At 57.2% G+C, this 23,409-nt stretch overlaps 7 protein-coding genes across 7 annotated transcripts; 2 read left to right on the top strand and 5 right to left on the bottom strand.

The window, feature by feature from the left end:
• Positions 1 to 527: 527 nt before the first annotated feature.
• B0T15DRAFT_539830 (uncharacterized protein) lies at positions 528 to 2,796 on the bottom strand. The gene has a single exon (XM_062869756.1). It carries the CDS (start codon positions 2,494 to 2,496, stop codon positions 952 to 954), a length of 1,545 nt encoding a protein of 514 aa, XP_062719096.1. The 5' UTR covers positions 2,497 to 2,796; the 3' UTR covers positions 528 to 951.
• A 1,853-nt stretch (positions 2,797 to 4,649) lies between these two features.
• On the bottom strand, positions 4,650 to 7,407 carry B0T15DRAFT_270933 (uncharacterized protein). The gene has a single exon (XM_062863455.1). It carries the CDS (start codon positions 7,126 to 7,128, stop codon positions 4,684 to 4,686), a length of 2,445 nt encoding a protein of 814 aa, XP_062719095.1. The 5' UTR covers positions 7,129 to 7,407; the 3' UTR covers positions 4,650 to 4,683.
• A 532-nt stretch (positions 7,408 to 7,939) lies between these two features.
• B0T15DRAFT_270799 (putative fructosyl amino acid protein) lies at positions 7,940 to 9,837 on the top strand. Its single transcript, XM_062863453.1, has one exon. The coding sequence runs from the start codon at positions 8,169 to 8,171 to the stop codon at positions 9,660 to 9,662; it is 1,494 nt and encodes a 497-aa protein (XP_062719094.1). The 5' UTR covers positions 7,940 to 8,168; the 3' UTR covers positions 9,663 to 9,837.
• A 490-nt stretch (positions 9,838 to 10,327) lies between these two features.
• Positions 10,328 to 11,859, bottom strand: B0T15DRAFT_270803 (transcription factor TFIID-domain-containing protein). The gene is made up of 5 exons (XM_062863454.1): positions 11,795 to 11,859; positions 11,189 to 11,503; positions 11,057 to 11,132; positions 10,518 to 10,944; positions 10,328 to 10,461 (listed from the first exon to the last, which is right to left on the bottom strand). The coding sequence occupies exons 2-5, from the start codon at positions 11,437 to 11,439 to the stop codon at positions 10,445 to 10,447; spliced, it is 771 nt and encodes a 256-aa protein (XP_062719093.1). The 5' UTR covers positions 11,440 to 11,503; positions 11,795 to 11,859; the 3' UTR covers positions 10,328 to 10,444.
• Positions 11,860 to 12,954: 1,095 nt separating this feature from the next.
• Positions 12,955 to 13,441, top strand: B0T15DRAFT_270753 (uncharacterized protein). The gene has a single exon (XM_062863451.1). It carries the CDS (start codon positions 13,039 to 13,041, stop codon positions 13,309 to 13,311), a length of 273 nt encoding a protein of 90 aa, XP_062719092.1. The 5' UTR covers positions 12,955 to 13,038; the 3' UTR covers positions 13,312 to 13,441.
• A 1,472-nt stretch (positions 13,442 to 14,913) lies between these two features.
• On the bottom strand, positions 14,914 to 17,171 carry B0T15DRAFT_270773 (uncharacterized protein). The gene is made up of 2 exons (XM_062863452.1): positions 15,251 to 17,171; positions 14,914 to 15,176 (listed from the first exon to the last, which is right to left on the bottom strand). Exons 1-2 carry the CDS (start codon positions 17,083 to 17,085, stop codon positions 15,077 to 15,079), a joined length of 1,935 nt encoding a protein of 644 aa, XP_062719091.1. The 5' UTR covers positions 17,086 to 17,171; the 3' UTR covers positions 14,914 to 15,076.
• A 622-nt stretch (positions 17,172 to 17,793) lies between these two features.
• On the bottom strand, positions 17,794 to 21,998 carry B0T15DRAFT_560288 (uncharacterized protein; the record flags this gene model as incomplete). Its single annotated transcript, XM_062870527.1, has 7 exons — positions 21,383 to 21,998; positions 21,199 to 21,328; positions 20,035 to 21,140; positions 19,249 to 19,957; positions 18,948 to 19,189; positions 18,451 to 18,870; positions 17,794 to 18,372 (listed from the first exon to the last, which is right to left on the bottom strand). Exons 1-7 carry the CDS (start codon positions 21,872 to 21,874, stop codon positions 17,794 to 17,796), a joined length of 3,678 nt encoding a protein of 1,225 aa, XP_062719090.1. The 5' UTR covers positions 21,875 to 21,998.
• Positions 21,999 to 23,409: the final 1,411 nt, after the last annotated feature.

Below are 23,409 nucleotides of genomic sequence, written 5' to 3'. Positions count from 1 at the left end.
CCTATCCTTTTCCCTCCCAGCCTCCGGCACATGGCCCCGGTGAGGAGATCGTGAGGGAGAACGGGACCGTGGTATCCTCTTTCCAGGTCTTGACCGTGACCTTGACCGGCTCCTGCGCCTGCTTCCAGCCGAAGCATCGGTATTACATGGCGACCTCATGATGACCTATGCACTCTGCTTTCCGTGTGGTTCTGTCTCAAAGGACTCCCTGTGTGAAGGATTGATGAGAGAATACACTCTCGAATATGTAAGCCTCAGAATTCTACACAGCCAGTGTCGCGCTCAACATGAAGTGTCGTTATTGCAGGGTGTGTCTTGGCGAGGCGAACGGTGGCCGGTGAGAAGCGAACTGCCGGGGTTGATAATGAGTAATTGTGCACTGTTAGTGCAAAACGCCAGCCGCTCCGTTATTAATTCGCTTCCGTTTCCGACTGCTTCACAGCTCTCTGCACCTGGTTTTGGATTCACTAACCGACGGCATGGCTGACGCTGCATATCTCAACCAATGGTCGCAAGATGAAAACTTGGTTACATATCTCGTGATGAGGCTGAGTTTCTGCAATTACGCATGCTTCTCGCGAGTTATACAAAGGAGTTCTACCTAGCTTCCAGGTAACGATGTTCCCGCGCAGAAAGGGTATCAGTTCATGCAACAAACGACAGTGCCCGCCTAATAAGGATAGCCAGTCATGGCGAACACATTGAAAAGATCCATGATAATTGGAACCGAAGAGCAATGATGACGCGGTCATGTCCTCTCCTGCAGCTTGCTACACCCTCTCCCATCCTGAACACTAGTAAGCACCATTGACCGCCACGTCTGGCTCTACAGTTACCCCGTCCGGGTCACAACTACACCTACGCACTACTAGTTTCATCACCATTCGCCATGTTGATAGCATAGCCGCCTAAGCTATATCGTCCACATTGAATATCCATTACCGAAGAGTCCTACGCCTGCTGCAGGGGAACGTTGTGCACCAAACACCCAGGACAGTTACAGCTGTCCCCGCACGGACAAGACTCGAGGCTGCCGCCGCAGAGCCCCGAGATGGGCAGGTTCACAAAGAAGTAGTCCATCGACGACAGAAACTGCTCTTCGAGATGAGGCGACCCTTCGCTGCCCGCCGGCGTGGGCGCTTCGGCCGGCGACTCCTGTCCGCCGGTCACTGTCTGTTGCGTCTGTTGCGTCTGCTGTTGCTGGCCCCACCCTTCTCCTTCTCCTCCTCCTGCTCCTCCTCCTCCGCCGCCGGAGATGTCTGCAGCGCCTGGGCTGCTCCCATTGCTGCCACTATACGCATTATTGACGTACTGGAACATCTGGGCGTTGAACGGATGAGCTATGCAGCCCACGCATCGGCAGCCCGGACCGCAGTTGCACTCATGGCTGGTGCCAACCTCTCCTGTCCCTCCTCCATTGGAGAGAGGTGCCATCGGCGGCGCACCCAGTGCGACGTGCATGCTGGTTTGCGCGGCGACCTGTTGCCAGATTCTCGGGACGACTGGTTGCTGCCAAGAGCCGTAATCCCCGGGGTATGTGAACACAGTGGGACACTGGAACTGGGGCACATATGGCTGGCCGTATACTTGCTGCTGATGGTGAGTCATCGGCACATTGCTTGTGTTCATGAATTGAGCTTGAGCTTTGCTGCCACAGCAGCTCGAGGTGGATGGTTGTGGTATGAATGACTGCGTGTATCCTTGCTGGGATACCATTCCAGAGTTTGGAGCAGAATGTGATACCTGTGCCTTACTAGCACAACAGCTACCATTTTGCGGTGAACCCCCGTTAGGCTTCGGTACCGAGGACGGGCTTTGCATGGCTGCTAGTGGTGGGCTGTTTAGCGGTGTCGCCGTATGACAACACCCACTGATGAAAGGTGGTGGCATCGTCGCGGCTAGACTCCTAGTAGTCGCACCCGGATAGAGCCCGCTGTTCTCCATCTCCGGCATCGCATGCTGATGCTGGTCCGCTTGCGTGTACTGAAGACCCATAGTGTAGGGCATTGGTGAGCCGTAGCTGGAACTCTCCGGAGACGCATATGCATTGCCAGGTCCGGCTGGCATCGTTTCTTGAGGTGGCTGGTACCCAGCCTCACCAGTCCGTGGAACTTCGAGTTGGGAGCCGCCGTTACTCGGCATGGCCGTCCCGTTGGTGGTCCCGTTGCTAGTCCCATTGCTGCTCGTGGCGGCTATCACGTTGATAGAGTTCGGATCCATCCTCTCCAGGTTGACGAGATCAACGGAATGCTTCCGCGTGCTGGCTTTGGAGCCATTCGGCTTGGCAACTCGGAATGATTGCCGCGATGGTGATGCCGGGGTCTCAGCCGGAGACGGCTCTTTCTCATCTTTCTCCGTGTCATTTGCACCTTCGCTAGGGCATCCGCACTTCTGCTTCTTGGGAATCGCGACTCGCACGCCCCCGCAGACACACGGTCGTCCGGGAGGGCAAGGGCAAGAGCTCAGGGGCCGGCCAGGTTTCCGCACCGGGAGCATAACCCGGTCATGGAAATGATTGCATTTTGTAGAACGATGGCCACGTATACATGGCGCACTGTGAGGTCAAAAGGTTAGCAAACGTTGCGACATGTCACGATCTTGAACTTGGTTCGTTGCGATGGAGTGCTGTTTTGATCTTAGACGGCGTGTGGTTGAACATTGGGTGCGACAGATGGAAGCAGGAACGGGCAGCAACCAGATTACCGTCAGGCCACAAGGGGAGGAAAGAGGAAAGTAGATGAGAAGAAGAGAGGAGAGGAGATGGGAGACATACCAGGCCATCTTCTGGCCATTTATAATCGGCATCTTGATGGGCTAAAGAGTAATGGGACAATTTTACATCAGCCCGCGACGTATCAGCTGACCCGCCGTTGGGTCAGATGCGCCCATGCGTAGGCAGATAGTCGCGCGGATGGTGTAGCAAACTAGGCTGACAACGCTGGCCCCGTGACGCATGCCAGCTCGCTCGACTGGTGGTGATGCTGCCAGATGCGCCGGAAGTTCGCTGAACTGACAATGGCAGCCTCCTCTTAGCCCGCCAACCGAGGCTTCAAAGAGCGGGCAGAGCGAGCAAAAGCGGGTGGAGCGAGTTCTTTTCTGCTCTATCGTACATATGCCCACTCAGGTCGTGATGTCGAATGACCGAAAGTCCTGGATGACTCGTAGCGTTCAGACCGCAAATGCGTCAGACTGTCGGACTTTCGAGACGCGTCGTCCAAGGCTCAGCGGGCTGTGGTCGACTGACCACCTGGCGGTTGACCTGCAAGACGACTTGAGGCGAGCCAGGACGATTCAGAACAGACCCTCCTCCGGGAACAACCAGATCGGGGATCGCCTTCCCCAGTGGACCAACACTCCCGACGCTGCTTTAACGAGCGGACCGCCGTGTCTAACCCGTAAGCTCCGGAGCAGAAGAAGAGGAATTTGCTCGCGGCGTGGATCCTTTTCGTGCGGTCGTAAGGGCCGTTGACGGTTGGCACGCAGATCGAATCCGAGCGGTAGCCAAAATAGGTGACAGTATAGAGAGGCAGATCGGGCGGGACATAGAACGGATTCGGGATCAGGCCATTCCAGTCCGGCGCCCGCTCCGATTCGGACAAGAGAGCCAACTGGCAAGAGGGAAACCTGAGCAGAAGAAGCTGATCGGGCCGGCCGTTTGACTGACTACCCGAGAAGAACAGGCTGGAGAAAAGCACAGTCGGTTGAGCCTCGCTAGGTCGCGTGGGGCTCGGTGCCGCAGTGGCGATGCTCAAGCTGCGACAAATGGATGTTGGTATGGTACTGTATGACTTTCAAGGGTGAGGCGCGCGCCGGTTGGGAAAGACCTTGTCTCGTCTCAGCCTGGGAACCCGGGGTTCGGACGGGAAGCTTTTGGTTCTCCCTGCCGCCCTTTCCTAGTCACGGGGGTGTGCGGGTGTGCCTCGTTCTTGCTTCGAGAGTGAGAATGTATGTATAAGCGTTCATTCCAGGTTCCCCGAGCTGTGTGATACCCTAAGATGACTCTCCTAGGGCCAGGGTCGTGCATGCAGAAGGAGCACGGCGTTTTGGTAGTCGGAGAAACTGAGCAAGTTTCCATTGGCTGAGTGGATGGGCCCCGAAGCACACTACAAGGAAATCGACCGGTTCACCGAAATATTGCCGCCCGACTACCAGGAAGAGGCGGAATAGATTCCCTCGTCTCAAAGACTTGCTATGAACTGGACTGATGTGTTGATGGTGAGATAGTATTGAGTTGAGTCACTCAGTCAATCATGCGTTGCAGTTTGGGAATAATATTGGCTGCTAGGTCCTACTACGTCTTCACGAAGGGAGCCTCAGTGGCCGGATTTATGTCCGGATTCCTCGGATGCCTGTCACCTCAGGGTTAGGGATGTAGTAAGATGGCCACCATGAGACATGCATTTATTAAGCCATCAAAACGTCTCAAAGTGGAATGGACAGCTGATGTGAAAGATGTTGTCAGGACCAAGAGTGCCGAGCCTCCCACTCTCATCAGAACAGTCGACCCTTATTGGCGATGTAGCATCCCAGCCCCAAGCCCGTGGAAACCATCCTGCAGCTTGAGCGGCACGCATCACGCAAACGTAATGTATAATGGGTGGTATTGCCGAAACTAACCCTTCCTCACACCTCGCTTCCCAAGCCGGGCTTATAGTCCGAACGTAACCCCACGCTCGTCCTTCCTTATGTGGCCCCTTCTGAATCAGAATCGGCAAACATGTCCATGGCGCGCACCCGCTTTCTAGTGGGCGCCGGCTTGGAAGCTGACATTTGGAAGCCGCCAACGGATTTGCTGTCTTGCTTGGGTGACAACGGTGTCCCCGTTGTCACATCGCCACCGGGCAACTCCTTTTGAGACCCATCATCGTCTGGTTCGCCGTCGAGATCCAGATCGGAGAACGCGTCGTCCAAGCTGGGCAGGTATTGCAGACGAACAGAGTCTAGTTCGTCTTCGGATCCGTCTGCGTACAGTATGTTCTCGACGTAATCTTCTCCCAGATCCTGGTCGACGGCGGGCTTCGTGGAGACCGGTAAGAACGCGGGACTATCACCACCGTCAACCGCGGCAGCATCGACCGTCTTCCATCGCCCCGTTTTTCGTTCCGGTTCGGCTGCATCGGCAGCTTTCTTGAGTACAGGCGGATCCTCGAAACTCCTGACAAAGGACTCGTGTGTCTCGATGGGGAATACGCACCAGCCTTCCCACAGGCTCAGCACAAGCCCTACGCTGCGTTTCCATTTGTCGGCACGCAGACGGCCCCAATTAAGCTTGTCTGCCATCATGCCCAGCATCTCAAAAGTCTTGCGGCTTCGGAGCGCCACCTCGAACAACTGCCGGTAGCGCCAGGCATGGCGTATCCCGCTAGTGGAGGAAGAGGACAAGATGTCGCTAATGACATAGAGACCGAGGAGCCGCGCGGCGCTCATATCAAGCCCATCCGAGGCGGGCTTGTCCTCTGCCGACGGCGACGTATCCCGCGAGTCCTCTTCCCGCTCTTGTTTCTCTTTTGCTCCCTGTTTGTAGTCGGGATTTGCCGTTGTGTATGCGAACGGGTGCTCAACGTTAGAAACGATCATATCTACTATTTCATCGGCGCCCCGGCTGGCGTGGGTGATGGCGAAGGCGGTTATCCGCGCGATGTCCCCTTTCCTGATTTTGGATAATGTGGTTGGTAGCCGAGCTAGCAAGTGTGCTAGCTTGAACTTCTCGATAGGGTTCAGAAACGTGTCTTCCTGTTCGACGGCGTCGCCTTGTCGAGCCTGCTCCTCCTCAAACTCGTCGTCGTCGGCCGATTCGTAGTCTGAGTCCGAGACGAACTCATCGACATCTGTCGTGTACTCGTACGCCAGCCGCCGTTCAGGCACTTTCCACGCATGGCTCCCCTCGAATAGAGGGAGGTACAAGGGTTTGCTGCTCCGTGTCGATTGTGAGCCTGTCACAATCTCCCAGAGCCTCCACCGATACCAGATGCCACCCTCACTGCGCGCATCCCAAATCCAAGCCCACTTCTCGTCTCGCTGCACGTCTGGACGGGACATGAGAAGAGCTTCAAACTCTGGGCCGTGTTCCAGCACGGCCTCTATAACCTTGTGGATCATGCGTAGCTGCTTGATGTCCCGCGGTGCACGAACAGGAACGTGGAGAATGGCGCCCCTGCTGAGCGGACCCCCCACCGGAGGGCCGTATGACGAGGGAGGCGCGAATGCGCGACCATGACCCATATGATGTGGCCCAGGCTTCCCTGAACGCTCCTCGACTCTCTTTGCGCCAAACGGATGCGATACGGCTGTCGAGACGGGCAGCGCAGACAGGCCGGATGATATCGCGGCAGACGAGAGATGCCGGTGCAGGGACAGGAAGAAGCCGAAACCGAGGTAACGGTTTTGCAAAGCGCTCACGGCGTTATCGATCTCTGTCGCCGGCGTCTCTTTTGACAGTGTGACAATGGCAGATATCGACTTTCGTTCGGTCCCACTGGGCCCCGAAGGCGGCACGATTTTGACATTCTCGACTGTCAGTTTGGACGGGATCAAGGACTTGATGAATGCGGGTGATGTTCCAGGCGGTATGTTCGCCAGACGCAGGGTCGGCTTTGAGGTTGCCTTTTCTTCGGCTCGGTCGGCTGTTGCGGTGTCTCCCTCGTCGTCGCTGGCATCGAAGGCCTTGGACACGGGCAGCGCGCCGAAATCCCGGTCGTCGAACCCTATTCTCCCGCGCCCCCCGTCCGATTCCCGCTGAAAGCCATCGTAGGACCTCTTCTTCCCAAATGTAGATGGTGCAGGCCCCAGGCTCCCTGGGCCACTCTTCAGCGAAGCGCCCTGCGGGACGCCAAAGTGCCGCTTTCCCGTGCCGCCCCCGAACGGTGTCCCGCTTCCAAAAGATGGCCTCTCCGGCGCGCCGGAGCCAAACCTCGACGACGGCTGTTTGGATCGTCGCAGAAAATCATCCTCTTCGTCATGTGCAAAGCTTTTGACAAAGTCCTCGTAGACGGCGGCTGTCTCTGCCTCTTCCCGTCGCCGCTTTGCCTCGGCTTCGGCCCTCTGGCGCTCGAACGCTGACTGCTTGCCCGGCTTTTGGAGTTTCGCCTCAACGTCAGGGAATTCGACGATCTTCTTGGTCGACGACATCGTTTCATCGGTATGTATGTCGGCTAGCCATGTAGTGTGCGGCAGTTCTAGGTGAGTTGTTTTGTCATACGGTGTTGTGGGATAGTCCAATGAGATTTCCAAGACGGGATGTCTGGTCTGTGCTGTCGAGGGCCCATGATACTTCGCATGTGACGCACTCTACTCGCAACCATTTCGAAATTGACTCATCGTCGAGCAGCCCGAGCTACTTCGTTGTAATCTAGTCTACTAGGTACATATTTAAGATCATGCAAAAGCTCAACAATCACTAGATTTAACCAGCCAAAGACGCCGTTGTACCAGCGGAAGGAGAGTCGAAGGTCCAAACCTCAAATATCCGCCAGCCGCGACCAGCTGCAAGGCGGGGATCCTATGTCATGTGGGCCCGCCAAGAGCAAGTCATCGGCTCATCTGCGTGATGATCGCCGGACGCGGAATGCTGCTCACAAAATGAAGACGAGCCCTTCAGATGAGCAGTTCGCAACTGCTTCACAGTATTTCCCAACATAAAATACGATCCCTCGTATCACGGCAAAATAACTTCGAGCTTGTTCTGAAAGAAGTGTCTATCTACAGCGGGTGACATCGCTCTGCTACCACGAGTCTGCGCCATTTGTACTCTTCCCCTCTGTTATCTTGTCTGAACCTGTCAGACACGCCCTTCCCCGCCCTGAATCCCGAGCTCAAGCGGTTCTCATCGTTTCCCCTTCCCCTTTGCCGAAGACGATGGGTTTCTCCACATCCGCTTTAATATTTAAAATACTGGCCTATCTACCTTCGAAGCCATGTATTCTAACCTGTTGGTCCTTGACAAGCGTCCGGGCTGCAACAGGGCTCCGAATTGGAAGAAAGATCACGCAATTTCACACAGGAAGCACCAGCATCTTCGTGGGGTGTCTGGTGATTATTACTACGACACCAGCGGGCCATCTGTTGCGGCCACAGAGGACTTGAACCCTTGTTAGACCGCCGGTGCTTTACCGCTCCTCCGTGTCTGAAACCCTATTTAATTACTTGCCCATTATTCCTCATTGTCTCAAATGGGTTCTCTTTCCTCCCCCTCTCCTTCGTCTCTTCCCTCCTCGTCAACCTTCTCGCCTCCTTCCTCGATTCTCATCATCGGCTCAGGAGTCTTTGGGCTTGGCACTGCACTAGCCCTCGCCCGCCGCGATGCCTTTGCCCGGTGTTCGATAACCGTCGTCGACAGGTCGGACCCGTCTCAACCCGGAGCGACCTTTCCCTCCCCGGACGCCGCCAGCGTCGACACCAGCCGCATCATCAGGGCTGACTACGCCGACCCGGCTTACGCTGCCCTGGCTGACGAGGCCCAGGCGGAATGGCGTAAGCAGGACAAGCCCACCGATCTCGGTGCGGAAGGGCGCTACAGTGAGGCCGGCTTGCTCTTGGTTGGCGACGTTGCGCCGCCTGCGCCAGCCGCGGGCCCCGCCGGCGAGGGTCTGAAACCCAAGCTGACGGGCATGGATTATGCCCGCAAGAGCTGGGCCAACGTCCTGTCTCTGGCCTCAAAAGACTCCCAACTCGCCGCCCGTGTCCGAGAGCTGCCCAATCCCGACGCCATTCGTGATGCTCTGGGAACAGGTGGCAGCACCGGGTCATGGGGCTACATCAACCACAACAGCGGCTGGGCGAACGCAGCCGCCTCGATGGCATACCTCCTTGGCCAAGTCCGCCGCACCGAACGTGTCAACTTCGTCACCGGCACTGTCATCTCCTTGGAACACAGCGAGAACACTGTCACCGGCGCCAGGCTCGACGACGGCCGCGTCCTATCCGCCGATCTCGTCATGGTCGCGGCCGGCGCATGGACCGGAGGGTTAGTTGACCTGGCCGGGCAAGCAGTCGCCACCGGGCAGGTCTTGGGCTATCTAGACCTGACCGAGGCCGAGCAGGAGAAGCTAGCCAAGATGCCCGTCGTCTTGAACCTCTCCACGGGGCTGTTCGTCATCCCTCCCAAGGACCGAGTCCTGAAGATCGCCCGGCACGCCTACGGCTACATTAACCCGGTCACTCTCGGCACAGCGCCGCCGCTCCCGCTATCCCCTGGATTACCGCCCCACCCATCGGTCTCCCTCCCGCGAACCTCGGTCACCGACCCGTCCCTCTCCATCCCGGCCGAAGGCGCAGCCGATCTGCGCCGCGCGCTGCGCGAGATGATCCCCTGGCCGGAGCTCCACGACCGCCCGTTCAGCAAGACGCGCCTGTGCTGGTACTCGGATACGGCGACGGCCGACTTCCTTATCGACTACCACCCGAACTGGAAAGGCCTCTTCGTCGCCACTGGCGACAGCGGCCACGCGTTCAAGCTCCTACCCGTCATCGGCGAGAAGATCGCCGACTGCATTGTGGGCAGCTGCCCGCCCGAGTTCAAAGGCAAATGGGAGTGGAAGGCAAAGACGGCCGCCAGCCCCGGCATCACACTGTTCACGGAGGACGGTAGCAGAGGCGGCAAGCCTGGCCTTGTGCTGGCTGACGAGCTGGCCAAGTCTGAGGCGGTTGCCGCTGCGACTACGTGAGGGAGCCTGCGCGGGTCACCAGGTAAGGGCACCTTGGGACTCGAGGAGGAGGGGACAAGTGCAGCCACGATCAGGTAAGCTCACAACACCAGATACATCACAGCAACTTATGGGCACCTGTTAAGTCAATAGATCATTTTTGACGGCAGCAACAGACCACAACTCAAGCCGCAATGAGCCCACCCATATCGCTGATGGCCCCAACGATCGACCCGCGCCGAAGAGCATAAGGCATCGCGTGCATCGCACGTAGGAACAACAGCAGGGGAAAAAGCAAGACTCAAAGCTCGGCAATAAAGCAGTTAAGCAGGCGCCATTCTCACCCGGTGACCCTTTGCCCTCATATCCCCCATGATGTTGGTTGATCAACCAACTAGTCTCTGGCTGCGCGACCACGTGATCATCCGCAAGCCCATTAAACGGCTAACTGTGCTTTTTGCACTTGCCGCGATGCGCAATCTCTCTCTATGGGATAGAATCGCCCGAGCGCCTGCATCCGCCTCGATTCCGCGAGGGGGAAAATTCCTGGAAAGAGAAACGCCACTTTAGTAGTCCGCCCCACCTTCCGAAACGCCGGTGCAATGCGCAGATTTTATGGTGTTTTTGGGGTGTGGTTTTTTTGGGTATGATTGTCGCAGTGGAATCATGACCGGTAATCGTGTAATGACAGATCATCAACAGGTCGTGGGAGGACGTAAACCGGTAATAAAGTTTGGTTGGGAGGCCATGACGGGTGTATGGCGTAACACCCTCCACGTGCTGTCCGGGCAAGTTGTTCGTGCTTAGACCTTGCGGAAGTCTGGTAATGGTTAGCATAATACCGAGCGAGCTGCAGGATCAAGAGGGCAAACGAACCTTGCAGCACAGGGTAGATCATCTCGAATGCCTGGTAAATCTCCTCGCGCACTTTGGCACCGGTGAGCACTATCTTGCCGCTTACGAAAATGAGCAAGACAATCTTGGGCTTGATCATGCGATAGATGAGACCGGGGAACAGTTCGGGCTCGTAAGAACTGAAGTTATGATGCTTCGACGCGAGACCCTCCAGACGAATCGGAAACTTGATGTCGCAAGAGCCAACGATGTTCTGAATCTTGAAGTCGGTGAACTTCGCGTTGAAGCCGAGCTTCTGGATGATACGCGCATACTTGCGTGACGCAAGCTTTGAGTCATCCTCTGACTTGGCACCGGTCACAACCATCTTGCCGCTCGCGAAGATGAGCGCAGTGGTCTTCGGTTCGCGAATGCGCATGATGACGGCAGCAAAGCGCTTGGGGTTGTACTGTTCCATGTCAAAACTGCGCGGGTCATAGACGGTCGAGGATAGAAACAGTAAGCGCCACCATTTTCTCACTTGAGAGAACGGCGCGCCCGGTCTCTCGCTCAACACGTACCTCCGCATTGCGGGCATGAAGCGCGATCGTCTTCAGGTCAAGACGGCAGTCCAGATTGACCGTCGCGACAATGTTCCTGAGCGGGTCAGCCCACAGTCACATCAGCGCAAGGTACTCGACGAGTTTGCCTACTGGAGCGTGGGGGTTATGCCACTCGGCCCAGTATGGCCAGCTCCAGGCGTCGCAGCGGGGGTCGCGGGAGTCACCCCAGAACCGTTCGTGGCTTGGACGCCCTGCTGCTGAACGCCGTTGGTCGCCTGTCCGTTGCCTTGCGCAGAAGGATTCGCGATCTCGTTTGCGCCGCCTGGGAACGACAGCGAGCCAGGCGCAGTGAAGGCCTTGGCTTGCGCCGCGTTCGAAGGGTGTGTCTGAATATTCTCCATCTTGTGGGAGAAAGACGAAGCAGACAAGAATTTGGGCGATGTATTCCCGCTTCCGCGAACAGTTCTAGATAGACTGTCAGATACGAGTCAGAAGATGTAGATGGACTGCCAGGAAAAATGACGAGCTGTGAATATGTGGATGTGACAACTAAGTCGGTTTCGCGATGAAAAAGGAAGTGGTGGCCCATAACAAGAATGGATAACGCCTCGTGCTTGCAGGCTTATCAACGCTTATCGCATGTGACTTGGCCTGTGCGTCGCCCCGCTGGGTTTTGTCACGCCCGTGAATATGATATCGTGAGGTCGCTGGCGTGGGAAAAGAAAGATGAAGATGAGAGGGGAAGGGAGAGCATACCAGAGGTGGGAGATGGACAAGCTAATGTGTCTCCCAACTGTTGTCCGCCCACAAACACCCTCGAGGCCGGTCGAGATGTCTCAATCAACGACCTGGCTGAGGGTTCCCAAAGAACAGTTGATGATCTGTCCGCTGTTCTTGTTAAACAAGTCGAAAGCTGCTTGCTCAGGTGCGATGCGGATTGTAATGACGGAGTCAACGGCAAGCCCTAGGCCAGAAATGAGGGAACGATCGCCTGTCCGTCGACAGATTAATCTCCAACTTTAAATGAGAGAGTGCGTCCACACAACGCAGGTACCGAGATAGAAAACCGTTGGTGTCAAAAGGAAACTTTGACTGCAACGGCCAACGTTGACGTCGTTGGATTTGTAAAAAGTGGAGCTCCTGTGAGGCCAGAGGTGAGGGGGCTGTGTGGGGACAAAAAGTGGCCGGAGGCAGGTAGCAACGGCCGGGCGGGACGGAGGTCGAAAATCGAGATGGGGGACTCAGCGGCTACTTATAATTTTCGGGGATTGCGCAATCCAGCCTGAGGCGGCAATGCCTGGCCTGTGGCGGTGGGTCCTCATCTTGAATGCTCTGTGCGGCCAATCAGAGGACACAGGCGCAGTGTTTTATCTCCAACACAACCAATCAAAGCGGGTTTTGAAGGCCCTAGACCGTCAGTCGTTCAACAAGTCATCCCTGCGCTGTCCTGCGAAGTACTGATACTTCAGTGCAAAAAATGCAAACAGCCCGCTCGCTTTCTGCAGGCTGCAGCTGGGGGTCCATTCGTTGGATATCCGACACCAAGCAAGGCCCAACCACTTCACGATTTCGACCCCTCGCGCCGTACTCCATTACCAATTCCTGAAACACTATGCCTCCTTTCCGCTATGCGCTGCGCTGCACTCTCTGCTGTCACTTCAGGGGCTGAGGCAATCCGGAACACACAGCAAACCATCCCCAGTTTCCTCGCCCTCCTTTTTTTCCCTGGAGAAGTGGAAAGCTTCTTCGAAGCATCAAGCTTGTTACGTGAGGCGAGCAGCGGCTTTGTCTTTGCGGTTACTACACTACTCCGGCGCCCCCGGCGCATTATGATCGCCACCGCGATCAAGCCGTGCGACCGGTCAACCCGAAGTCTTCAGTAATGATCGATGACGACGACTTTACTACGAACGACCAAGGTACTTACAATTGGAGCGAAATCTGCTTTGTCGCCGGTGACGATAAAATTGAGCTGCTGCGGGTTGCCATAGCCATCGCGAATGCAGACGGCATTACGGTCTTGCAGCTTCTTCCGCAAAGCAGCCGCATTGAATCCCGTGATTCAGGCAGCAACTACGACTTCCCTCCTCAGCGGCTGGTCGAGATGCTGTTCCGCTGACGCCAGCGGCCCGAGGCATAGATGGTCTCGCGTCGTTGCTGCGCGGCCCAGGCGCTTCAACTGGCACTTGCACTACTTACATTCCGACACCGGAATTGAAACCGCTACTATGAGGCTCTTTCGTGGGACAACACCACCGACATTTATTTGCTGACAGAATTTAAGTTTCTGGCCGACGGATACGGATGCTTGAGGCGACTGAAATTCGCAACGTTGATGCTAACCACCAACTCGATCGGAGATTGGCGAACCTCGGCCTAGACTTTGCTGTGCTGGATTTAGTGGACTACATCGAAGGCCGTCGAAGACTCGAAGCAGCAATCAGCTAAGCTCTGCAACATCCTTTCCACCATCCACATCGACCTGCACCCATGGCGATTTCCATATCGATTCAATCACTCCACGCCGTCTATTATGCCGACGCTTGACGATGCAAACAGCGATATAAAACCAGACGCAGTCAAAGCCGTGTTGCGTCTTGGCAGGTCTGGTTACCTCTCTCGCCGGGCGCAGGGGCAGCCGTGCCCTGTTTGTCAGGGGCTCGAACGCCACGCTTGGACATGTACCGGTACTTGTCAGGGCGGGAGCGGGATGTTGCCCCGTGCATCTGTGTGGCCCGTGTGGCTTCACATTTCGTCCAACTGCAACACTTCTCGCTCCCCCCTTCAGGATTGAGCCTTGCCTATGAGTCACCTCCTACACTGTGCCCTCATCTCCTCCCTAACCTTAGGATTTGCGGCGGAACGGCCAGTAAGGCTCGCAGTGGTTAACCGTTGTTCGCTCCGGTAGTCTTGGTAGGATACCTACTGCGGAACCTTCTTTACTCTTTGATTTTGGTATGCGGGAGGCAGATGCCGAGGCGGTTGCCAGCTACCGTACCTCCTCTATGTACCTACCAACAAGCGACCAAGCCTTCCGCTGCCTACGTCTGTCGCTCGCTGCTTTTCTGCCATGCTTTCGGCCGGACAAGTCGACGGGTCTCCTGCGTTTTTATTGAGGCCGTGTCCCCCTACAACTACAAACACAACCAACCAGCTAAGAGCCAGAAGAGGGTTGCATAAGAAGCTGAACTGCCGTGCGAGGGTACCCTACAGTATGTAGTTATTAGCGCTTAACACCCACTGCCACCATAACGATACGCCTTGTCTGATTACAGGCTACAAGGAGCATGCAGAATGCCAGAAAGAGAGTCTTACGAAGTCTTTCGTATTAATATGCATGAGGATGCCATCATTTTAGCCCAAGCAGATGGGGGGGAAACACTGCATTCCTGAAGTTCTATCCGGTGCAATGCTCTTATCGGCGATGGTGCGCGATCCGTCGGTCATCGCGCCGCGCCTGTGGGCTAGATGATTGGCTCACTCGGCTCGACACCCCCACTTTTTCTTGTCTGTATGACGACACCACGACGCGCTCATCGCGTCCAGATCGCGATTTCACACTGAAAGGGGGTGGAAGCTTCGATGTGGTCTGGGCAGACGGCAAGACCGGTATGCCATGTACCTGTATGACAGTATGTATTGTACTTTGCACAATACATGTTAATGGTTTTGCTGTTCAATGGTATTGCAAGCTCGGCTCCTGGCAGTTTCATGAATGACCCTTTGGAGGGGGTCGTTTTCCTTATTCATGTTGAAAAGTCCACGACTCAGCGCCTATATACACTCTGATTCACTCCCGCCCGCGGCCCCGGCAGACTCCTGGCTCGTTCTTTTCGACGCTGATTCGAACAAATGGTGCTACAACGAGAAGAAACCCTCCAACCACCAGCCACGTGTCTACACAGTCTCTAATCCATCCCGGTAGTAGGACGCAACGAAGCCACCAACACCGCACTTACCATCCCATTCCCTTAGGTTGCCACATCTTGTATAGAGAAGACAGAAGAGCCGTACAGCCACCCCTCTTCATTCGTGCTTTCAGGTCTTGTAGTACTTGGGACCCTCGCCGCCCTGTGGCACCTGCCAGTTGATATCCTGGTTGGGCGCCTTGATGTCGCAGGTTTTGCAATGAATGCAGCTAAGGTAAGACTGCGTTAGCATCTCGAAAAGAGAGAAACGGGTCCATGGCCCAGAAAAAAAAAGGAAACTTACTTCTGCGCATTAATCTGGAACCTCACCCCTTCCGGCTTAGACGCGTCCTCGACATACTCGTACACACCCGCAGGACAGAAGCGGTTTTCCAAGCCCTTGAAGGCCGGGTACGTCTCGGCGGTATGCTTGTCCCAATCCTTGACCTGCAGATGCACGGGCTGGTCCTCCTCGTGGTTGGTGCCCGTGCGCGACACACTTGTAAGGATGTCGAAGGTGAGCTTGCCGTCGGGCTTCGGGTACTCGATCTTGGGGCACTCGTCCGCCTTCTTGGTGGCCTGGTGATCGGGCACCTTGTGCCGCAGCGTCCAGGGGACGCGGCCCTTCAGCACGAAGGCCTCCAGCCCGGAGTAGAGCATGCCGCCGTACACGCCGAGGGGTGTGTGGAAGGCCGGCCGCATGTTGCGAACCTCCTTGAGCTCCTGCCAGATAGACGACTTGCGCAGCGAGTCCTCGTACTCGAACAGGAAGACGGAGCCGCCGTCGTCGGTCTCCTTGAGCGCGTTCCACGCGGCTTCGGCTGCGAGCATGCCCGACTTCATGGCGTTGTGCGTGCCCTTGACCTTAGGCACGTTGACCAGGCCGGCGGAATCGCCAATGAGGGCACCGCCGGGGAAGGCCACCTTGGGGATCGACTGCAGGCCGCCTTCGATGAGGGCGCGGGCGCCGTAGGAGATGCACTTGCCGCCTTCGAGCACGCTGCGGTACAGCGGGTGCTGCTTGAGCTTCTGGAACTCGCCGTACGGGGACAGCCACGGGTTGGCGTAGTCGAGGGCGGTGACGAGGCCGATGCTGACGAGGTTGTCGCCAAAGTGGTACATCCAGGCGCCGCCGTACGTGTCGTAGGGCAGCGGGTAGCCCATCGAGTGGGTGATCTCGCCCTTCCTGAACTTCTCGGGCTGCACCTCCCACACCTCCTTCACGCCCAAGCCGTACGTCTGGGGCTGGCTCTCGCGGCGCAGGTCAAACTTCTTGATGACCTGCTTGCTCAGGCTGCCGTGGCAGCCCTCGCCGAAGAGGGTGACGCGCGCGTGGAACTCCATGCCGCGCTCGAAGGTATCTTTGGGCTTCCCGTTCCGTGCAATGCCCAAATCATTGGTCGCCACGCCCTTGACGCTCCCGTCGGGCGCGAAGAGCACCTCACTGGCGGCGAACCCGGGGTACACCTCGACGCCCACCTCCTCCGCGCGCTCGCCCAGCCACTTTGTGAACTCGTTCAGGCTGAGTATATAGTTCCCGTGGTTGTGCATCTGCGGCGGTATCGGGACGGGGATCGCCATGCTGCCGGTCAGAAAGCGCATGCTATCCTTGCCCGCCGGTGTCGCGCCGGTGAAGCGGTTGTCGTTGCTCTCGTCGAGCCATTCCGGAAGGAGTTCGTTGATCGCCGTCGGCTGGATGACCGCGCCCGAGAGGATGTGCGCGCCGAGCTCGCCGGCCTTCTCGAGCAGCAGCACCCTGAAATCCTCGTTGCCCGCCTCGTTGGCCAGCTGCTTGAGCCGGATGGCCGCCGATAGGCCCGCGGGGCCGCCGCCAACGATGCATACGTCGACCTCGTCGCTCTCGCGCTCGATGCTTGCGGGGTCGAAGGCGTCGTCGACATCGGCGTAGAAGCGTACTGGGGTGGTGGACAGTCGCCTGCGTGTTGTTCGTGCGGCCAATGAGCTGCTACATCTTGTCCGGACATCGGTGCGCCGTAACCGACTGGGAGTAGCAGAAGACAGACACCTGACAGAGCGCGCTTGTCGAAGCCGTGTTGTTGATGCGGAGGCGGAGGCGGGCGCCGGGGCTGCCGCGGCCCTCCGGCAGAGGCTGGATGTGAGGCGTGCAGAGGCCGACATCGTTGCTGCACGCCTGAGAAAGAAAGAAAATGGAAGTTGCCCGCCCAGGTATGAACCCGCGGAAAGAGGGGCAGATGTGTAGGGGAGCACCAGACAATGGCCTTCTAGCCACCAACAACCACGCCTGTCTCTATCCTTTCACGGTGAGGAGCGCCTGTGTTGTTTCCCTCCTCCTATCCGTTACCTGTGCCGATCTTGGATATTCTCTTGCAAATGACGTTTCCGGCCGAAGCCGCACCACCCAATTGCGTTTTTGGCATTTGACAGCGGGTCCGTGCATGCTCCGAAGCGGATCCAGTAACCCGGCGCTGGGCCCCAGTTTTATCCGAGGGAAGCCGAGCTCGGCTGTCCGCCGTCCTACCTGCATGTGAACTTCCAGCATTGAGACCCGAGTCGAAGCATCAATGGATGAAGGAGGGTTTCTATCCCAAACTAGCCCACAGGGTCGTCTTGGTCGGTCTTCTGTGTGCACCAAGAAGCATTCTCTCTTTAAGGGCTGTAGCCAGCTGGGAGCGTGGCATGAAGCGATGGGCCTTTACTCTCTGTCTCTGTGACACAATTGGTTGTCATGAGCATATCGGGTTCAATATCAGCTCGGGATCTCGCATTATGCACCTGCCTTATTACCCACTACAATCAATACCCTCACTCATCACACTGCCATGTGGCATGGAGGGTAAGCGGTCTCGGTGCAGACCTAGCCCGCCTTCACGCAAACTTTCTTTTCCCTAGGACCTCACCCGACACCAAGCTGTTGACGTTCTGGTCCGGTATCTGATAGCGCAGCTCCCTCTGCTGCCTCTTGACCATGGCCCAGAAGTCGTAGTTGCCATCGTTGCGCTCCGCCCGGTGCGCTTCCCTCAGCCGCCTCATCTTCTCCTCCCTGCGCTTCCTCTTGGCCTCCTTCCGCGACGCCGGCTCCAACCGCTGCGCGTAGAGAGCCTTGACCGTCTTCCACGAGCCCTTGAAGCCTTTGTACGTGGCCTTGAAGGCGCGCTGCACGCGGTAGCTGAAGGCGGCCACGAGCGACACGACGATCAGGAGCACGGACGCGGGGAGCGAGATGGCCCCGATCTCCTTGATGCTTGGGATCCGCTCATCCTGCCACTCAATCGTGTTCATGCCGAACAGGCCGGTGAAGAAGGTCAGCGGAAGGAAGATGACGGTGAAGGTGGTGAAGATCATGACCGAGAGGTTCTGGCTCGCTGCCAGCTCCGCTTGCAGGCGGGACCAGCGGACCTCGTCGACCTGTGCTTGGCGCTGCACCATCTCGAGCATCTTCTCGTACTGTCGGAAAGGGTTAGAATTCAACCGCCCAGCTGCCGGGACGCTCTGATGAAGGGGGGGGGGCCTCCCTCGACTTACATCATTCCTCGTCGTCTCTACCCTCTTGCGCATCTCGGCAGTCTGCTGCTTGTAGTCCTCGAGATACTCGAGCGCCTCGTCCAGGTACTCCTGCCCGTTCTTGGTGCTGTCTCTGAAGGTATCGCTCGTGTAGATATCCTTCATCTGGCGAATGGTCGACTCCTGCGTGTCAAAGAGCTTCTGCAGCGTGTTGAGCTCGTCCTCCAGGTCGCGAAGCTCTAGGAGAGCCGAGGTGTTCTCTCTATTCTCCCGTTCGGATCTTTCCATCTCGCGTTTGTGTCGTTTCTTAATGCCAGCCGGGCTTTCATCCTCGGCGTCGTCGGGATCATCCGAATCCTCCAGCTCCTCCTCGCCGTCAACACCCTCCAGGTCGAGAGCGTGGATCCGGAATTGCTTCATGTTCAGCGTCATCCGTTCGGCCTACGCACGCAGATCAGCAGCCGTGCATATTCTTCTGTCTTACAGACCACGCCGCGGAACGGTTCAAGGAAACGTACCAGCATCCCAATGGCCTCGTCAAAGATGCGGAATATCTCGAGGTCAGGGTGCGAAGACCGATCGAGAAGGACGGTCACGGCGTGCCACACGACCAAGGCCGCCAGGTCCAGCGTGTTTTCCGTTCTCCCCGTGAGATCGCCATTGAGCTCGTTGTAGACGCTGTTACGAAGGTCTGCCTGCTGAAAGAGCGTTCCCTCCGTAGGGGACGACTCCCGCCGGGAGAAGAAAGTAGTCAGGGTCGCTAGAATCGAAAAGTCAGAATCCCTCAACCCCGAAAGCTCCGGCTAACCTGCGGCTTACTCATGTCTATAGACCACAGCCACAGCTGGTCGATCATCAAAACACAGCCGTTCTTGAGCTCGGGCCCAGGCTCAACCCCAAACGAGTCATCGTCTGCGTCGTCCGGGCTGCTGGAGACAGACCCCCCTTTCGCCGACGGTGCTGAGCCTCCAACAAACGACCGGATGGAACTGTCATCCGAGATCCGGCTCCACCGCGATGATGGTTCGTCCTTCTTGGTCAGCTTGTACAGCATCTGGTCGTCGTCGCGAGAGTTGGTGTCCCTCAGCGAGTGGTGCCCGAACTGGTCCAGCGTGCGCCGGCAATTCAGCGGCGGGTCGTAGCCGATGTACTCCCAGATCACCTTCAGCTCGAGCGAATCCTGCTGCGCCACCCACTTCGGCACCGGCTTCGCTCGCCCGTGGCTCCGGCGCTTGGCGATCAGCTTCCGGCGTCGGATCATGCTGTGGTACGTGTCGAAGTGCAGGTAGGGGATGTACAGATAGAGACAGTTGGGCATGATGCCCACGGGGCTCGGGATGGATAGGGGCGGGAGGATCCGCGGGGAGGCGATCCGGTCGGCGGCCGAGAGGTACTTGCAGAGGGATTTCAGGTACGCCGGCTGGGAGTCCGAGTTGCGGTTCTGCACCTGCTTGGATACCCAGTTGTCGTAGTCGAAGATCCGCGAGAAATCGCGTCCTTGGGTCTTTGCTATAGTCGCAAAGATTTCCTATTGTGAGGCATACAGGACAGCGTCAGTGCCTCGAGCTCTAAACAGCGAGAGTGAGGGGCCGCCGGTTTCCAAACCTTTACCCAGACAGGATTGTTGAACGGCATGTGAATCCACACGAACTTCCTCAGTGACGGGTTCGGTCGGCAGAAGGCGGCCGTGCCTGTGAGCTCATGCTCCTTTATCAGTATCTTGGCCTTTTGCTGAGCGAAGTATTCTAAGGTATGCGGCGCGTCGGGGCTTAGGCCGCTGCCGAGCAGTAGTGCTGGTTCCGATGCAGTGGTGCTGACGCTCGTGAGGCTCTCTGGGCTTCCGGGCCGGACAGGTTCCGTGTGAGCGTGCGGTACCCCTAGAAGCGGCGGTCTGTCCGAAGGTTGCGTGATGACAATTTCCGGGGAATGAGGGGTGCTACTACTCTGCAACGACGGGGCCGTGGTAGCCGAAATGTTCCGGCCGCCCGTCCCCGTTCCCGATTCCTCGGCAAAGGTTTCCCGTTCGGAGTGGCGAAGCTGAGGCCGTCGCTTCGGCTTCTCATGAAGCCGTTCCGCTAAGCAACGCTCCGGCCCTTTCCTCAGAAAATCCCTGAAAGAGTGAGTTGTGGAATAGAGGCGGATAATGGGTCCGGTCTCTGCGCCGGGAGCCTGTGTTGTGCTGTACGGCCGAGCTGATCCCGTGGAGTCATCTGGATCCTCGTAGAAACCGATGACTTCAACCTTGACGTGCGATCCCAGTTGCAGCGGCGTGTGGGTGTAGGCGCCGCTGAGTTGCGCCGCTTTGTTTATGGCCTCGGACAAATCAGCCAGGTAGGACTCCATGATGCCCGCATTGCCGGGCTCAAACAAGGCGAGGTGCGCGTGATCGCTCTCAACGGCATAGACGTCTTCTTGCCAGACATCCAGGAGCGCAGACTTGACGGACACCAGAGGGGCCCCGAACCGGACGTCACCAGGAAGGCCAGCAGCAGAACCTGAGAGCAACGACTCCTGGGTTTCATAGAAGGACCAAAGACGCAGTTCGCTTGCCATGTCCACGAACAGGTCGTGGAGGCCGAGAAGCTGGAAGTTGTTGACTCGAACCTGGCGCGTCAGGGACTGAGGAAGAGGCGCATGGAGGTGAAGGAGGTCTTGGATGCTCTCCTTGAGGTGTGGCGTGGACATGTAACTTGAACCTCGGTGTGGCGTGCCTTTGTCTATTAGCATCCCGAATGCCAGGGGTCCTATAGGCGTTGGGCACTTGCTCACCAAAGAATGTGACCCCGTGGCAGCTGTCTATAATCTCCTGGTATCTGGGCATCTTGGTCGCCCTGACCAAGGCACTTTTGACTACCAAGCCACCAATGCTATGGGCGATGAAGAATAGGGGACGCGACGGCTGGTCGAGGACTGTCAGCGGTAAGAACTCATACAAGTGCAAGCAAGCACGCACACCCACGGCTTCCTTTCGGACTTGCTCTACCTGGTCCAACAGGTCTTCTGACAGGGATTCCAGCGTCATGCCCTCCCGCAACGCTCGATGTCTGTACAGGAAGACTCGGGCAATACTCGCGGACATACGAAGGTCCCTTGTAATCCAGGGGCTCGGTCTGCTACACCGGCGCAATGAGCTGCGGGATCCGACATCGTGCGACCCGAGATCTGATGGGTTGCTGGCATCGCTGTAGAACTCGTGGCTGTAGGTCCAACTCCAGACAGGGTCGGCGCCGGGACAGGGCACCGCAATGATATCAACAGACGTCTCGTTATGGCCGGTACCACCCACATCGCCACTTATGTCGACGAAACCAGGTCCCAGCTCGGCGGGCAGAGAGGGCGCATGGCTCTCCTGGACCTGCCTTGCCTTCTCACTCACGACATGCTCCTGGGACAGCGAGGCCGTGGGGACGTCGTTGGTCTGGATTTGCTTGTGGTCTCCCTCCATCCTTCGCTGGGCTGAGTAAAAACCGAGCCGCAATCGAAGGGCGAGATAAGTTCCCGTCGGTCACAGCCAAATGACAGATGGAAAGAAGTGAACGAACTACTAGGGGACCCGCTCGAATTGCGGCCAAATGCTTCCAAGAATTTCACCAACTTCGGCCTCAGCTAAAAGAGCGGGACACTGCAATAACTAAGGTAACTATGCACGCGGCAAGACCAACTTGGAAGAAGCCATGCTGATTGCAGGGTGCCCTACCTGCTGCATGAGGGTTGGCCTTCCGCCTCCCCAATGTGGAAGATGGATCATGGGGCTCTGCGGGAAAGAGCCCTCCATTGGCTGCATCTCCGGGCCCTGCAGGCACAGATGGAGTGTAGCGAGCGTCGGCGTGGGATGGGCGGCTGACAGCCGCTCGTGACAGGGGTTGTCCCGTGTGTCGGTCTAACCCGGCCTGGTTGGCACAGAAACCTGCTGGAGTAACTTGGGTACTAGTGGGTAGCCGTTGTCCTGATGAGGCTGCCGGCAGTTGAACTCTTGATCTCTCCTTACGTGAGCCACAGCAGTTCGAAGGCAAGAGCAAGAGGAACCCTGGATACATAAGAGCACTGAGTCACTGACCGATCACCACAGAACGAGACAAAAAAAACTAGGCGGGAATCTGAAGTAAGAGGTGAAGCGGTGCTGATTCTTACCGCCAATGCTGGGGCCGCATCTGTAAGGTCAGGCACCCTACGCTACCGTACCCCTTGTTAGTTGTAGGTAAGGTAGGGCAGTAAAACTGCCAGTTATGGGCGAGATGGAAGAGGGGATTTCGGGTGCCTTCAGATTAGCGTGCACAGCTCGATGGCATTTCAGGTTGAAAGCGAACGTGCAAGAATCTATCTCTGAAGAACCGAATCGGTTCAGAACTTCAGAGCACCCATGATGACCCACCTCGAAATGTTAAGCTGGCATGGTCACGTGAATAGTGGCGTCCTGGCCTGCTGGATGTCTTTCGCCCAGTCCCGTCGAGACATCGCCTTCCACATTCCATCTGCGAAAAGAAATTCCCCAGTCTTTCCGTCACACCTCAGCCGCGAGAGAAACCCCACATTTCATTGCTTCCGGCAAAAGGTTGACTGCCAACCTGAACCCTGGTTTGGCCTTTCGCATAAGGTTACTGACCGGGAGCACTGCAGTGAGCACGGACTGCGACCGGGCCCGCCGCGGGAAGCTCCAGTGACCCATTCTTTCGACAACCTCACACGCCGAAAAAAGCACTGCCCGCACGACTTGTCCCAAACCAAACCAAACCAGCATCTATCAGAACCGTGACTCTTGGCTCGCTCCGTCGTGCACACATCGCCCGACAGCTCTGCGACTCTGTCCCACCTTCCACAATCGAGCGCCGGAAGCTGTACCGGACGCCGCCGCCCTCTTCTGCTCTGGCGAAGTCAATCCGTCGATCGCGCCTCGTGCACCATCCACACCCCACACTATAAAGAAGAGAGGAAGTGGCTCTGTCCGACAGGGGATAGCAGCGTCGTCCTTCCTTTCCCTCT

This window comes from Chaetomium strumarium (genome assembly GCF_033439665.1).
Source record: "Chaetomium strumarium strain CBS 333.67 chromosome Unknown B0T15scaffold_6, whole genome shotgun sequence".
NCBI classification, from domain to species: domain Eukaryota; kingdom Fungi; phylum Ascomycota; class Sordariomycetes; order Sordariales; family Chaetomiaceae; genus Chaetomium; species Chaetomium strumarium.
This window is presented reverse-complemented; position numbering and strand designations above follow the sequence as displayed.